We start from the raw sequence: 16,991 nt of genomic DNA, 5'->3' as shown, positions 1-16,991 counted from the left end.
GAAAGTGCGTAGCAGACGGCGAAAAAGAAGCTGTCATATATTAAATGCCAATTGTTATAAATAATTAATGGCAATTAATTGCAAATAAGTTGGCCAAGAGAAAGTTCAAGGACGCCCATAAACCACATAGAAATCTTAAGTTATAAAATAAATTAAACGCGTGTTTTGCAGCAATTAAAAGTAAAAATCGAAGAAAGAAAGTGAAACATAAACAAATAAGGGGCTGCAAGAAAGTGAAACGGTAAACAATAAACCATCATTCACCATTGTGTGTGCAGCGAAGAAGAAGCAGCTGTGGAGAAAAGAAGATCAAGCAACAACAACAAGGAGAACATTTACTGCGCCGCAGCTTTTTTACCGTTGTAGTCGGCTCTCATCATCCAAAAAAAATTTGAGGTGAGTGCACTGCAATACACCCACAAACACTCCCACACACACACACATAGAACCCTCTTGCACGCACATGCATGCGTCATCTCCCTCTCTCTTTCACACACCTTTTCATTGAGAATTGAGCCAAAGTTTTGTTTTTTAATCTTTTTTTATTTTAAATTAATTGTTATCTTTAAACAAAGAAAGTTTATATCGGACCTCTAACAAATCTCGCACATTATTTTGGCCGTCCTTGAATTGGGTGTTTCACTTGGCATTGCGCACATTTCAAACGCTCGCGAGAGACCTTGAACAAGTTCAAGTTCAAAGCCATTTCGTCTGGGTCTGGGTCATTCCTTCCTCCTCCCACTCCGCTTCCTCTTTTTTGGGTGGGCGGTTCTTGTCTGTTAACCCACCCTGGAAAGGGGGTGGTGTACAGGATGGGCATATTTAATGCGTTGTAGATATGAAACTGATTTGGGATAGCAAACAAGGATAAACAAATCTCGGACGATTCCATTTTCGGTTTCCATTCTTGACCCGCTTAATTGTCCGTGAATATTGAACTAACCAAAGTCTAGTGCTAAAGGTCATCATCATCAGCCTTTCTAGGCTATCCACTTTGGTTTCCTGCACCTCTATTGAGGTTTTATTAATTCAAAAATTAAAGAAACCTTCTTCAAATGAGTTTACTATGATATAATCATATATTTATTAAATTTTTCTTTTTTGTTTCTTCAGTAAATAATAAAATAGAATATTAAACAAAATATTAAATTTGTTTCTGTTAATACTTTACGAATACTTTATTTATATAACTATAAGACAGTAGTCCATACTCATATATAATTTCCTTAGAAAACAATGGAGATAAGCAGACTTCCCAGCAAAGTGTTAGGAATCTTAAACACAAGATAATATCGCCCAGGAAATAAAACTTTCTTTGGCGCATTTCCTCGTGCTAAGTGCTTTATAAAATCGAATGGCAAACACAAAGGCCGATCCACTCGAAAACAAAAGCATTTTCATTTAGCATTCAAACCGCATATATGGCCATGCATCAACAGCACATATACATATTACACTAAATATACTTAACAAATCGTTATGCTTACTAATTCCATTCTATTTGTTGTCACATCTTGATTTGCTTACAGAAAGAACACGAGGACAGTCATCAATTAAAAGCGAAGAGCATTGGAAAATCGGGGAAAGGCGGTGGAAATTGCGAATTTTCAGTTGGTTTTGCGCAGATTTCGGAACGCAGAGGAGGCCGGAAGGAAGGCGGGGCAAGGCGACGTCATTGAACGCATAGATCCCGGACGACGCAGCCGTAGAGCTGTTGTCCGGGACGGAGAACACCAACAACAGCAGCTGCAGAGGAGGAGGAGGCGGGCGGGGGAACAAATACGGTCTACGGACTTCAGAAGACACCCACGCACCCATTCTCTCATAGACTGCGACCTCTTCGGGCAACAACAATGATCTCAAACAAAAAATCGTACGCCATGAAAATGCTGCAGCTGGCTTTGGCCTTGAGTCTGCTGCAGTACAATCCGGATTACCTGCTCCATCGCTGGGATTCGCAGCTGGAACTGGGCACCCATGGCGATGGATGGGAGCTGGAGATGCTACGCTCGGTCCATCGACTGGATATGGATCAAAACCCGTATGGAAATCGAAAGGGACTGAGTCCCCGGATCGAGGACCTTCTGAACTTCGATGATGACCCTGCTTTAGGAGGCGTGGGAAACGGAATGGGGGAATACAAGTTTCCCCCCAGTTTCAATGGCAGCACCTTTGTGATGAATCTGCACAACACCACCGGGAATAGTAGTGTCCAGACGGCAGCTCTGCAGGATGTGCAGAGTAATAGTGCTGGAGCCACTGCCAGTTCGGTGGTGGTTGGTACAGGTGGTGCCCCCACGTCCGGTGGTCCAACTGGTGGCTCTGGATTGGGAGAGATTCACATTGATACCGCCTCGTTGGCAGCTGGAAATACGAACCATACGTTGCTGCATCCAACCCCAGAAATGGACATCTTTCTGTCGCCACATTTGCTGCCGGATCAGCGTTCCATTTGGGAGCAGAATCTAGCGGATCTCCATGACTACAATGATTTGAATCTGCAGGCCAGTCCCTATGCAAATCTACCTCTTAAGGATGGCCAGCAACAGCCACCGAATAGTTCGCATTTGGATCTCAGTTTGGCCGCACTCCTCCATGGCTTCACCGGCGGCAGTGCCACGCCCCTGAGCGATGCCGCCCTCAACGACAGCACCCCACATCCCAGGAACCTGGGCAGTGTCACGAATAACTCGGCCGGAAGGAGTGATGAGGATGGCGAGGAGAGCCTGTATCTGGGTCGACTGTTTGGACACGAAGAGGAAGAGGATTACGAGGGCGAGTTGACTGGCGGAGTGGCCAATGCCTGCGAGGTGGAGGGTCTGACCACCGACGAGCCCTTCGGCAGTGCCACCTTTGCTAACGAGGTGGAAATCGGAGATGACGAGGAGGTAACCCCAAAACACTAAAACAAAAAACCCAATTCAAGTATTTTGAGCTAAGGTTGGTTTAATTTAAACTGAAAAGTATATAAGATCTTGTGTTGGTTAAGAACTTTTCGTATATATTTATTTTTATTTCCTTAACAATGAGTTAGGTCAGGGTTTCTAATTAAATTCGCATCGTCTGTCCCTCGTTTTTTCCGAGTGTAGTTGTGAATGACTTTGATTTGACTGATTAGAAGGCTCTCAAATGGCACCACCTGCAGAGTGTGCTTCGGTGTGTGTTGTGCTCATTATCAAGCAGTGTTTCTCAATAAAAAAAAGCATTTTGCATTGCTAATGAAGATTGGCGAACCTATCGCTTGACCCATTCCCGTCTACGCTTACTTTGTGCAGCTCTGGGGTTCTTTCCCTGGCCTCCTCTCCATTTCTAACTGGTCTTTTTGGATAGCTTTCTTTATAATTATAGTTTGTAGGTTTCCCCTAAAACCAATCGATATTCAAATGTGGCTTTCTGCCATGATTGGTCACCCTGCGAATGAGTATGGCACTTTGTTGCCTTATCAGCAGATAAGGGTCCTAACTTTGTTTACACATCAGCATGACTGTTGCCACGGTTATCCACTCACACACTGTCAATCTGCGAGGCTTTATCATGATTTACAAGAATGCTGATTCCTTTAATTGACAGATTATTGGAAATCGATATAGGAAATTAGATGTTGCTTTGCTGATTTACTAATTCCCATTTGTTTCCATTAATCTTCAAGAAGTATCTTTTAGAAGAAAAGACTTATCTTTTGTTTGGCTTAATTCTTCGAACCGTGCGCAACAACTTTCACCGTCTTTCGGTCCTAAAGTTCACATATTATATGCAAACACACAAAACAAGCAGCAATTAGGTCATTAAACGCTTCGAATGCGCAAAAACCATTTAACTGCGAAACAACAACGATGCCAAAAAACAAATAAGATAATTTAATATAAGGCAAAAATGGGGATTTTTGTGAAAATTTAAAATTCAATTAAGTAATTAATTAATTGCTTATTAAATCTGTAAAGGAGACTGCATACTAACGAGGGGCTTATAAATCAGACTTTGAATTAAAGGTATATTTAGATCGTAAAAAAACGCACTTTCCATTTAGGGGGTCATTCATTTGTTAAATCGTTTTAATGGCTTTACGATCGCCATCTATGTGCATGCGAATTTATAGATATGAATCAGATTTGTGCTCGATTTTTATTTATTTTTAACGAAATCGAATTGAATGTCGGCGACAAATGTGCGGCAATACAGGCAGGAGATTTCATTATTTGTTTTTTTACACTCTGGTGCTGCGTTGTGCGTTTTGCAAAATTGCAATTTAAATATGCATAAATATTTATACTTGGCCGAGACAGGAGCGAGATGACTAACTCGGTGTTATTTTCGATTTATTCAGCTCTTTGTTGTTGTACACTTGGGTTGCCTGCAATTCGTTTTTGTTGTTCCAACATGTCACGAATGTTTTCCATTTCGGCCGATGACGGTTTTATTTTTTGCTCTGACTGACGACTGTATGTTCTTGAGAGCCAGGCAGGCAGCATATAGAAGACATAAGTATGTGCTTTTGATATGATCTAATTAGATGCATTCGGCATTCGCATTGCATAATCTTCGAAGCGATAGCGATTCATGTTTTATTTTTGCCTTTGTTCTTTAACTTTGATGAGGATGATTAATTGTTTCTTTGAATGTTTGATCATCTTTTCTACTTATTATATCTGAGTGATGATTTCCTGAACTGAGAAGCTTTAAACTGAAGAAATCTTTCATATAAATATCTTTGTTGGTAATATAATTTCTTGTAGAAGAAAACTTAACAATTACTGTGTAGTTTAAGGTCTGAATCCATAGATAATAATAGTTCTTGTTTGGTATTCTTATTTAGTCTTATGTTATATATACTTAATATGGTATCTTAGTGAAGATTTCCTGAACTGAGATGATTAGAACCTATGAAATCTTTCATATAAATTTCTTTGTTGGTAAGAAAACTTAACAATTACTGGGTATTTCCAGATCTGAATCCATAGATTATAATAGTTCTTGTTTGGTGATTGCAACTAGTTCCAGCTGCTCGCCATAATTATTCCATAAACGAATATGGTAACAAGAAAGAAAAGCAAGCTGTCTTTGTACACAGTTCCCCCACAAAGAACCATCCATCTTGGACAGGTGTAATTAGTGGATGTGTCACCTTCGCTCTCCAAAGATCAGTACTTCTCCATCTGTATCTCTATATCTCCGGTGAGAGAGGTCGCCACAGTGCGTATGTGTGACCTCATCACACACACTATGGCGACCAGGTGAAGCGAAAAACTCAAAACTCTACTTTGTTGAATGTCGTCTACCTCGCTGTCTTTCCACTAATTGCGAATCTACCAAGCTTTGTAGCTTTTAACGTTTCGCTTTAACTCATTCGTTTATATATATACACACGGTCAGCGATTTTTTTATTTATTTTTTGTTTTGATTGGGTGTTATTTTTGGGGTCTCGGTCTCGCATTTTGATTGAGATTCGGAAGAATGGAATAAAACTCGCTAAAAGCAAGCGGAAAGATTCGTTGAACTTCGGTATATAGTATTTGGTATAGGGTTTAAAGAAGTTTTGATGCATTTAATACATGTACGACTTTATAACGATTATAAATTCTTGATAGGCATAATGGTTTAGTATGATTTTAGAAATTTGTATTTGTTTTACATTGACCTGCTTTATCTTTATAAATATTTATCTAATTTAATTTATGTTTTATAGTTTCTAGGGCATATTAATATGTTCCTTTTTTCAATTGGGTCATAAATAAGATATAAGATCTCAGTTATTTTCAATCTATGTATCTCGTTTTCCATTATTAAGTCACTTCTTACTGTTGTAATGCATTTCTAATCTCAGTGCAACTGTGTGCGAGTGTGCGTGTGAAAAGGGGGTGGTAAAGGCTGTGGGCAAAGAAAACTTGAAAACAAAACCAAAGTGGAAAAACAGCTGATTTGCCGGCATTTCTTACACACCACACTTTTTGCATTTCCCTTCACATTCAGCCGGCTCTCTTCACCTCAGTCAGCAAATTCACCGCCAGCAACATTTGTTGCCAAGGAAACAAAATTTTCACCCCGGACTCAAAAGCTGCTTAGTAAAGACCGCAACCTATCGCTAGCAGAGTTACAAACCCAACAAGCTTTTTTAAATCGATATGAATCGTCGTTGCAATCGAAATTTCAAAATGCTTACTATTTAAATCGAAATTTAAATTTTGATAACGCAATAGTAGATTGGGAATTTCAATTGCTGATAAAGCAATCTCTTTCAAAGGTTGTACTTGTTGTCTGCCTGCCACTTGATTTGGGTTGCCTAGGGCTTATCAGTCGCTGGTTGCTGGTTTCAACTTTTCGAAATTCGTGCAAAACAAACTTTATCAATCGAAATTAATCAAAGAAAAAAAATATATTTTTTATGAGCCCCTCGAAACTGCTAATCAGCCGCGAGCCCAGACATTCTCGAGCGCAACCCAACGAAAGTTTCAGTCTGCGTTATGCCGATTTACAGTGAATACGTTTACCCGAATCGTGTGGATCGCCCTTTCAGCAACAACAAATCAAGCGGAAATCAATTTTCAATTGCCGAACAAAATGTGTCTCAACGAGGAGTACAAATATATGCACATTTACCTAGCGGTCTGTCTCCAACTTCCTATATCTAGCCATTAATCTGTGTTTACTGGGAATAAACTTTCTATTCACATGGCCGCAGTGCAAAGTGTAGGCAAAAAAGAAAGAAAAAAAAAGCGAAATATATGTAAAGCCTGCAAATTGAAAAATAATTTGCCTGTAATTACGTTGCATTTTCCCCACTTAATTACCCTGAGCCAAAGAAGCAATGAAGAAGCATTTGGATATAAGTGTTTCTACGTATATATTTTGTGTTTCTTTTCTTTTTTTGTTTGCCTAAAGTTTTGTTTCCCACCAAGTTTGTTGGTTAATTTCCATAATTAAATACCGTTAATTATGGTTCGCGAACTTCTGCCAAGTGCCCTGCCATACACTTTTCGAAAATAAAGAGGTTAAAACCTAAAAAAAAAATGGCTTAGTGATAGAAATTGCAAAACAGAATTTACACAAATCTTTAAAATCAAATTTCTATCAAAAAGTAGGTAAAATGATATAAGTATTACATTAAAATTTTAAAAGAAGATAATAGTTCTTTAAGTGTTTATTCATTGAGCAAAAAGTTCAGATGTCAAATTGATTATAAGGTGAACAGGGGGGGGAAACCGAGCTGAGTTCGAATTGAAATTGATAATTGCAGGGAAAACCGTTTGGATGACACAAATGAACTGTTATTAAGGCCTGATAGTTAACCATTGTGGGGTTGTTGCAAACGCAAACCGCAAAAACAGGACACTTGAGAACGTGGCTTGAGCAATCCCTCAGATACGAGTGCGTTGTATGTATACATACAGATACAAGTCGGCTTTGTTGGTGGTATACAATTCACAATCTGGCAAAGTCTTCTGAGGGCTTGACGAGCTCATGATTAATATGCGCCACACTTGCTGCTAGCCGCTCTGCGATCTCAGATCTCCGAACTCCCTTCTTTCCGATCTTGTAGATTTTGTATCTTGCATCTTGCCTTTGCATTTGTATCCCACAGATGCGAGGCTGAAGTGATCTCTCGGTTCGTGCTGCGCTGTCAGTTCAGGTGTCATCAGAAAAATCTTTTCGCCGAGGCTTTATTAATGACTCTTGCTAACCGGAGCCTTTCCCTTCCTTGCCTTCCTTTTAAAACTCTCTCGTCCGTCCCTGTTCTTTACCTTCCTCTCGCTTACTTTCTTTTGCTTTCACTCGACTTTCATCATTTGCCGCCCCTGCAGGATCAGAAACTCATTTATCTTGCTATAACATTTTGTACATTATGCGTCGGCGTTCTGTGGTCAGGTTAATGGTAAAAATCGGCTCAGTTAAGCGGACTAATTGCCGCCACAAACGGTTACAAGTGTCAATATTGTGATGCTTCTTGGGGGGCGCAACAATAAAACTTCTTGATTGATTGTCGTGGATCAGATGTTGCTGCCCGAATTAAAGCATTACTCAGTTCTAAAGCGAACTCTGTAGTGCAGGTATAAAATTCCCGCCTCTTATCGCCACTTATCAATGCTTGAATTCGTCAGTCGCCCGTCCGGCCGCTCATTCAAATGGTTGTCTCGAGAGCGGCCCACGTGTCGTTTGCGGAATTTAAAAGTTCAGCACTAAAAGTGAACACTACAAGGTCACGGAGAGAGTTTCCCCGGCCCAGGCCCTAGCGATAAGAATTGTCCCATAAATATGACCATACATACATATCGATCAAGGTTAAGGTTATAAACCGTTGGAAGGGTAACACTTGTAGAAAGTATTGAAGTTCATTAAACTCTCTCATCTCATGTTTATTCCTTTTTATAAAGGATCTCTTAGGAATTCCAACTTTTAACATATAAACATATTCCTGGTGCCTCTCGAACCTGTTAAACCGTCACGTATTACGCAAAATTCTATAAGTACAAGATAAGGTCGTATTTTCGACCCTAACCGATAAGAACTTTAACTTGGCTACACCGTAAGAAGTCCAATTTAATAACAATGATAAGAAATTTTTGAATAGGTGAACAATTTATTTTACTTAGAAAAAAGCACCTTTCTTTTAAAAACAGAGGGAAAATATCTTAGTTGACCCTTTTGTTTTCGTTGCCCCGCCAAAGAAAATAAAATTTCATTCAACTCTGCTTTAAAGTTTAATTAAAAGCAAAATTTCCAATCAACGGCCATAAATAGCTATATACCCGCACACCTCTATGTGCATGTTATGGAACAACCCCCCGAAATGGGGAAAAAATATTAATGAAATGCCAGCAGGGGAGGATTCGGTTTTTGGGTTTTTGTTGGGATCCGAAACCCTCTTCTTTCCTCTGCTCAATTTAATTGCTCATTTTTACCGAACATGCGCAACGCACAGCAGCACACATTCAAGTACAGTGGGGCATCTATTTGTTGCTTTTTGGAAACTCCATTGTTAATAACTCTGATAAAGAAAATAATTATTATAAAAGGTTTACTTAAATCTTAATATTGCTTTTTAATAATAATTAATCTCCAAAAACAAACTCGAGAGGATTTTTGTCTTGATTTCAAGAACGTTTACTCTTGAACTTTCTGCTAATTCAAATATAGTTACCTAACTAGCCAAATTCTCAAATCTAAAACAATTGATCCTAAAATATACTCAAACCTTTATATTGCTTTTTAATAATAATTAATCTCCAAAAACAAACTCGAGAGGATTTTTGTCTTGGATTCAAGAACGTTTACTCTTGAATTTTCTACTTATTCAAATATACCTACCTAACTAGACAAGTTCTCAAATTTAAAACAATTGATCCTCAAATTTACTCAAATCTTTATATTGCTTTTTAATAATAATTAATCTTGGTCTTAATTTCAAGAACGTTTACTCTTGAACATAAGTAGGAAGCCAAACTCTCAAATGTAAAACAATTGATCCTGACTTTTTTGTTCTTAATTTTCTGCGTGTAGGAGCCCCGTTCAACCATCTTTAAGATTTAATGTTAAATATATTTATTTCTTACTCAAATTTGTTTTGTGAATTTTCATAAATTTTAAATTAATTCAAGTTGTAGATGCTTTACTGTATTTACGAGCACTTGCTCCCTGGGGAATTGGCTCTGCCGCCGCTCCGCCAGCTGCTCAGTCGACGTCGCTGTCAGCGGTGGCGCGGCTGCAATTGATTGGGCTCAACACAGTGGCCCTTAATTCCTCGGATGGTTCTCAGGGGTCAGGAGAGTGCGAGGGAGACGGCAGCAGAGACCAATGATGCCGCCGCCATATTCTGCTGACTAATCCAGGAGATAGGCGTGGCCACAATGATTGATTGCTTTTTGTTGCCACTGTGGAAAAGTCCAAGAAAGCCTCGCGAGAAGGGCGACCAAAAAACGAAAAAGAAATGGGGAAAGAAAATGCATGCTACGGGAAAATGTCACACGAAACAAAAACCTTAAAAACAGAATCAAAGAATTATGGAGGAAACACATTTTAATAAAAACATCCAAAAGTCTTTTGACAGAACAGCAATTGTGCTGCTAATGTCGGCCATTATCCTGTGATTATCCCTGAGTCAAAAGAATATTATTCCTCACTATGAAGACCTCTGAATTTTACCTGTTCTCGAAAACCAAACGGTTTTACCCGGGCTTATGTGTGGGCGACAACGCCTTCTTCTTCCTTTCGCAAACTCGACTTGACTTGGCCAAAAAAGAAAAGGATTAAAGTGGTTTCGGCCAGCAGCGTTAATAATGCATCATTAACGCTATAATTTGAGCTCGAATTCCTCTTCTTAGTCACTCTCTTCCCCAGCATGAATTGGCAGAATTCGGCCAAACATCTTCATCGGCGAACGAACAACAAACGATCTGCAATACTTTGATTTCCGATTTAGAATTTGCAATTCTCTTTCGAGTTTTTGGCAAGTGTATGCCCGCGCTCTTAGGTGAAAATTTATAGCCGCAGAATATTGTTTACAGTGTGAGGCAGGCGGCGGGCGATAAGAGATCCGGTCGGTCGTTCGCTACGGCGTAAACAAGTCCGGGGCCCAAGGCACGCCGTAAGAGAGTGCTCCGGCCCCCCCGAGATCCGTAACCCCCGTTTTTGAATCAGCGTTATAAATACTATACCTCACCCAACTTTGCGCCCACGGTCCGGCTCTCTGTGGTGTTCCATTGATAAGATTCGTCGACATTATCGATCACATAAAGCTGTCCGAAGAGCGAGCACTCTTCGAGAGGTTTCCACAGGTTAAGGGAGCGCTCGTTGGGTTATGAGTTATGGTGTGGGCTTGATAAGAATGGTGAAATAAGAGAATGTATATGTAGGGGCATTTATTTGCCTACCTATAGTACACCTGTTCTTATGTTTTATTCCGCACTTTACAGCTTTATCACTGGAAACTTGACAGGCAGTATGATAGCATCTTTTAAAAGCCATAATGTGATATCTTAAGAGAGTGCTGTTATAAGTTTAATCATAACTCTTAAAGGTTTCCACTATCGGTGATCAAAGTTATTAACTGGTTCCTATAAATCAAAGTTGCTTGTAGCTTGGTGACTGTGTAAATAAAGGACTATAATAAAATGTATAGTCTTTTATAGTTTTATAATTGATATGATATTAAGATATGAAGGAACTTTAATGATATATTTTTATAAAGATAATCTTAAGAGTTTATTTTTCTTTTGAAAGGAGTTATAACAACTAAATTCTATTTTAAGTCACCTAATACATTACATAACAAATCCAGTTAAACACTTCTCATAATATTGAAGAACACCATCCCTTAAGACAATACTTAAAGGAAGATAAAATGTGTCAAATGAAGACTTGTTTTTACGACTTTTAACACTTTAACTTTACGAAAATTAAGTTATATTTATTTATCATAAACAGTAAGGCAACAACATCATAGAGTACCCACCGTTCTTCGCTATCCATATCGCTCTGACGTAGTTTTATCTATAGACCGAACCACTTTATCAGCAGGGGCAAAATGTAAATCGACATTATCATATTAAGTAAAGTGAGGAAGAGCAAAGAAGAGCGGACGAGGTCCCCAATATGGACTATGACTCGTCCGACTCTTGGAGCCTTCAGTCTCTCTGTGGAAACTAACAAATGCGGATGACGTCGCGAACAATTGAGATCGGGAATATTATAAACAAAATACCAGATAGACTGAAAGCGCAACCAAGATAAAACATATAGTGCGAATCTGTTGATAGACTGAAAAGCAATCCTTGAAAAGGATCAGTGAATATGAGAGTGTTCATCCATAGGGACATACTGGTTAGAAATTTGTGCTGGCAATTGATAAAACTATATTATATCCATTGAAATACGAGTGTGTTACCTTATTGACTGGAACTTTTCGCTTGCAGGAGAGTGAGATCGCTGAGGTGCTGTACAAGCAGGATGTGGATTTGGGCTTCAGTTTGGACCAGGAGGCGATCATCAATGCCTCCTATGCCAGCGGAAATAGTGGAGCTTCTACCGCCAAGTCGAAGCTGGAGGATGAGGCCAAGTCCTCGGATCCCTCGATGTCGGAGTCCAGCGGTTCCAAGGACTCCAATGTGAACGCCGATAACGAGGCTACTGGCGCCTCTGCCGACGATATTGAGAAGTTGAAAGCTCTGGAGGAGCTTCAGCAAGATAAGGTAAAGTAAAGCAAAGTTCCCTCCACGATTTACATACGGAATTTCACAATATTTGAATAAAGATAAAGAGGTGATGGTTATCCAACAGTTATAAAAAAGTGGGCGGGTTATAACCAACCTAACCACCTACCAATAACTACTTTGTTCACTTTTATAATGTGTGTTTCTCCATCATACAGGACAAGGACAATGAGAACCCCCTTGAGGACATTACCAATGAATGGAACGGAATACCCTTTACCATCGATAACGAAACTGGTAAGTTCTAGTTTTAGCAAGTGGATATATGATCTTGTTCAGGTTACATGTGGGAAGAGGTCTGCGGTCTGTCCGTATCTTATCTAGGATAATATAATTTCACTTTCAAAAATAACCAAAGATAAGCTTGACAGAAGCAGGAGATTTCTTGGGAGACAAGAAGTTGTTAAAACTTAATAAAAGATATATGTAATTTGTATAAAAAGGCACGCTCCTTCGCCAGATAAAAGTACAACTTAATTTAAGGGATTAAATTTGTTTATTTTTAAATGTCTGGTTGACTATTTGCACTTCCGAATTGGAGTTAGATAAGGGAATTAAGATATCTACTGGAAATAATTTTCAATTTCGTCAATTCCTGAAATAATTATATACTGTTAGTAAAATTAATTTTATCCTTTTTATATAGTTTTGTCAAATCCTCTTTTTATTCCCAAAAAGAAAATTTGCTGATAACAAAGGGAAATAACGAAATAAGTCGAAAGAAAATGGCCTGCCAAAAGATGGCGGCTGCTCTAATATAAACGAAAATGGATTATCCTGGATTCAGTGGGGGTTGAGTTTTTGGGAGGTTGGGTGGCATACTGAAACATATTGTTGGCCATGGTGTGCGTGTATTTTCGAGACGTTTATAAATGAATGTAGGCATTTTGAGTTGACAGGCACGAAAATTAAAAGAAAAATGAGCTTTTTTCGCTTCAGTTGTGTGGCAGCAACCCACACCACCCACCACAAAGGCCAAAGCCGATGGCTGCTGCTAATCTGCCTGAAACCGCGCCCCTCGTTTCTCGTTTCCCATTTCCCAGCCGAGTGGCTGCCTTTCAAACAAACTTTGACACGCACACGAACTTTTATTATTAACCGTGGGGGTGGAGAAGTCATGAGCTTGAGGGGCCCAAACCCGTCTGAGGCCCCTGAGACTCGGTCGTGCCGCCTTTTCTGGACGGAATGGGACCACGACTACTGAGCCTCAGCCTCAGCCCCTCGGGTCTTGGGGGCAGATACGAAACCGAATCCAAATCCGAGGCACTGGCACTGGCAGTGGCAGTAAAAGTAGCTGCCACCGCGCGTCGCGTCGCCTCGCATGCAACATTTTTCTTTTGAAAAATGAACGAAACATGATTCGCCAAAATAGCAAGGGCCGTACACACGAACTCACAGAAACATATAAATAATATATATAGGGAAAGAAGTGCTATGTACCACCATATGGTATGGAACATGTACTCCGAGGGGTTGGCAACGGGGAGGTTCGAACGTGCAAGGCCTCAACTTTGGCCTATAAGCTGTACATAGGCTGATCGAAGACCCTTTTTTGCGAAGCGAAAACAGTGGCGGTGTCGGTAAGGGGATTCCTATAATAGAATATTTTCTTAAGATGAACTTTCAATAAGAGTATCTTTAGAGAGGTAAAAGAATGGGATATGAAGAAAGTTTAAAATCTGATAAAAGGAACCCAATAAGTTAAAAATTTAAAAAGCTTATTTTGTTTTGTTTTAGTTCTTTTTATCGAATCCTTTACTTAACCTTTGTTTTTCTTTTCTCATCCTTACCTTTATTTTTAACCTTATTTTTCAAATGTGGTAGCATTGGTATTTTTGTAAAAGATGGTCACACTGGAATGACTAATCAGAAAATGTACTTGGTATCGATGCTTTATTTTCTTTCTTGTTGTAAGGCTGCCCACTTATTTCAATTAAAACCCTTTACAAAGTAATTGCTTGCGCTAGAACTGAGAAAATATATTAAAATTTCCAATAGCTAATTGTAATTGACCTTTAACACCGTTGTAAGTTACGGAGCTATTTCATGAGTTGTTACTTGAGCTTAAATTATCTCCTGGATGTGAATCATGTGACAATTTGTGATAAATGTTCTCGAATCTTGCCAACTATTCCAAATAGTAAGTTTGTGTGTTTATGCCATTTTCATAGTGATTAAGTAAATTCATTTTATAGTTTACATGGGCTATTTTGCCATATCCTTCCGGCAAGCCACTGCGTTTACCCTCCTGGGCACTTCCTGCCTCATCCCCCAGTGAACTGGCTCATTGAGCTAAGGATTGGAGGAGGAGGAGGAAGTAGCTTCTGTCAGGGACTCCATCCATCCCCTCGAGAACTCAGAGTCGCAAATAGCTAGCCACCATTTTGTGTACCAAGGAATAAGGGAGAAAAATATTGGAGGTGGGGGCAGCAGCCCAGCAGCCACCATCCACCATATTGGATATATTTCCTATTCACGAGCATTTATGCTGCTTATAATGATTGCTTCGTTTGGCCATTTATTAAAAATCCATTGATGCGCGCCCAACTCCGATAGATTCATATCGCATTCACACGCACTCGCCTTTTGTCTGCGTCTGAGTCTGGGCCTCGATCTCGGATTTGTGCGTATCCAAATTCCCCACGGATCGAACCCAACGAATCTCCGAAGTCCGTAGCCTTTGGCGGCATTATCTTCTATTGTTCGGCAACCCGAAATAAAACGACTAAAATGAAAGTCATTTTTCGGTTGCTGTTTCAGTAAATTGTGTTTCATAGCCGATACTATTATAGGAAATCCTAAGGAAAAATCATAAATTTCATCTTCCTCACGTTCAGGTGAGTTAAGACCGTTGTTCTTGGCTTTTCACAAGCTATTCTTCATTAATTTTGAGCCTATGAAATGAAGTCGTAACCATTCGGTGACATTTTCCCGGCCATTGTCCTGTCAAGGTTGCCTTGTCATGGGGACATGTGTTCCTCATTGCCTTTCTAGGATCTGAAATCGTGGTAATTAAGTTGCAAGTAGCTCTCGGTTACTCATTCGCCTCGCTTTTTGTCGCCTGTCCTCCAATCAGCTTCGTTTGTTTCCAACTACAGTTCTGATTTTCTACATCTATCTGTACGTTATATATATCTCCCAATGAATCACAAATCTGATTACATTCGTTGCCTTTCAATTCGATTTGGTTTGTTCTTTTCCCCCGTTTGGTGTTTATTTTTTTTTAGCTTCTCAGATCGTTGACAACTTTTGGAGCATGACTTGGCCAGAAGTTTTGCGTGGTATCGAAGAAATATGCTCTTATTCTCAATTATGTTATAGATATTTTGGTTTTGGTTTCTTTTTCGGTGGCTTAAATTCCATTATGCAATCAGTTAGGCCGCTCTTGTGCTGCCAAGCTACGCAAGTTTATTGACCACTGGTGACTTTTGTAGAGAGGAGGGGATTTCTGGTGGGAACATAAAACGGAGTTCTCTGGAAGGTTCAAAAGACTCGATTCAAGAATTTTATGGAGTGTAGACCTATAAATTGGGAGAAAACAGTTGATTTTATAAATTAGTTAGTTAGTAATCAAACTTCTCAAAGTCAATCATTAAAGAAAACCGCTTATTTAGGTTTTTGCTGTTATAATGCTTATAAATTTCAAGATCATTTAATTGAAATTAGTTATATTCTTTCATTGTTTTTCTTTATCAATAATAGAGCACTGGAAACCCGAGTTATTATTTAATTTCCTGGCCATCGACGGGTTCTCCTTGGTAAACATCAAAGCGGTTATTACAAAACATCTGGTGCAGTAATGCCGATGCTTGTCTCTTAATTCGGTGGCGGCGGTGCACCTATTGAGGATCTTCATGTTTTCATCTGTCTGGTGGCCTTCCTTGACCCTCCTTTCCAACTCTGCGCCCTGCTGTTGTCTGGAAAAGCGAGGGAGTGCGGGTGAAGAGGGGCCAGAGCGGACCGTAGAAATTGTTCAAATTCTACGTGGTCAGCATTACGCTACAAATTTACAAAAAAAAGAGGGAAATTTACATGCTGACAAACTAACAAACAGACAGGGAAGAGGGGGGCATAGGTTGAGGTGCCAGGGGCTGCAGTCCTGACCGGCTTTATTTTTGGTCTGGTCTAGTCTGGCCTGGTCAACGATTTTGTGCTGCATAATCGTATCACTTTCAAGTGTTTTCGTCTTGCGCAACCTTCCCCCGCTGCCTCTCTACACCTTAGTTTTGCCAAAACGGACTGAAAATTGCATAATTTCCACAGAAATTCGCTGTTTAATTAGCCGCCGTAGTGGTTAAAATACTTGACTTTAAGGATTATGAAAGTTTCGCAATCCCAGCGCTTGATTTCCTACTCCAATTTATTTTCCTATGTTGTGGTATTCAAATGAGTCTATTCAAATGAGCAGCCAGCAAAATCATTCATAAGGTTCATTCAGCTTCTTCGCATTTTGTGGCAACTCATTAACAACAAAAAGTAGCGTAAAGTACAGATAATGTTACCGACTGCCATCTATACACATGTCTGTTAACAATAGTGCCCCTTCTTTCCTAAAATCAGGCTTGGCTTCTTTTAGCCATTTCATTGTTGACACTATCCGAAGTCGCGGATCTGTCCTGTCATAATTGTTGCTCACTGGTTTTCTGTAACAGCTTTTGCTCTCATTTCGAGGTTAGGGTTGCCTTTTAGTGAAAAGTCATTGGAGAATTTCATTTGTATAAAGGTTGCACTTTCTTTAACTTTTACTAGCCTAGTTATATATATATTTGCCTGATAGATGTGATGTATCTG

The 16,991-nt window shown here is 39.6% G+C and overlaps 1 protein-coding gene across 3 annotated transcripts in view; it reads left to right on the top strand.

Annotated features, from left to right (window-relative positions):
- cnc (NFE2 like bZIP transcription factor cap-n-collar) overlaps positions 1-16,991 on the top strand; it is a 45,747-nt gene that overhangs the window by 6,239 nt on the left and 22,517 nt on the right. The window contains exons 2-5 of one of the 3 annotated variants that reach the window (XM_036818093.3): positions 172-396; positions 1,530-2,888; positions 11,904-12,179; positions 12,359-12,437. In XM_036818093.3, the coding sequence (XP_036673988.3) occupies positions 1,854-2,888; positions 11,904-12,179; positions 12,359-12,437 (1,390 nt within the window). In that variant the 5' untranslated portion in view covers positions 172-396; positions 1,530-1,853. Of the gene's footprint in view, positions 1-171; positions 397-1,529; positions 2,889-6,449; positions 6,601-11,903; positions 12,180-12,358; positions 12,438-16,991 lie in introns of those variants that run through there. The other 2 variants (XM_065866280.2, XM_065866279.2) reach the window with 2 other exon arrangements.

Source organism: Drosophila suzukii, chromosome 3 (genome assembly GCF_043229965.1).
Source record: "Drosophila suzukii chromosome 3, CBGP_Dsuzu_IsoJpt1.0, whole genome shotgun sequence".
Classification (NCBI taxonomy): Eukaryota; Metazoa; Arthropoda; class Insecta; order Diptera; family Drosophilidae; genus Drosophila; species Drosophila suzukii.
This window is presented reverse-complemented; position numbering and strand designations above follow the sequence as displayed.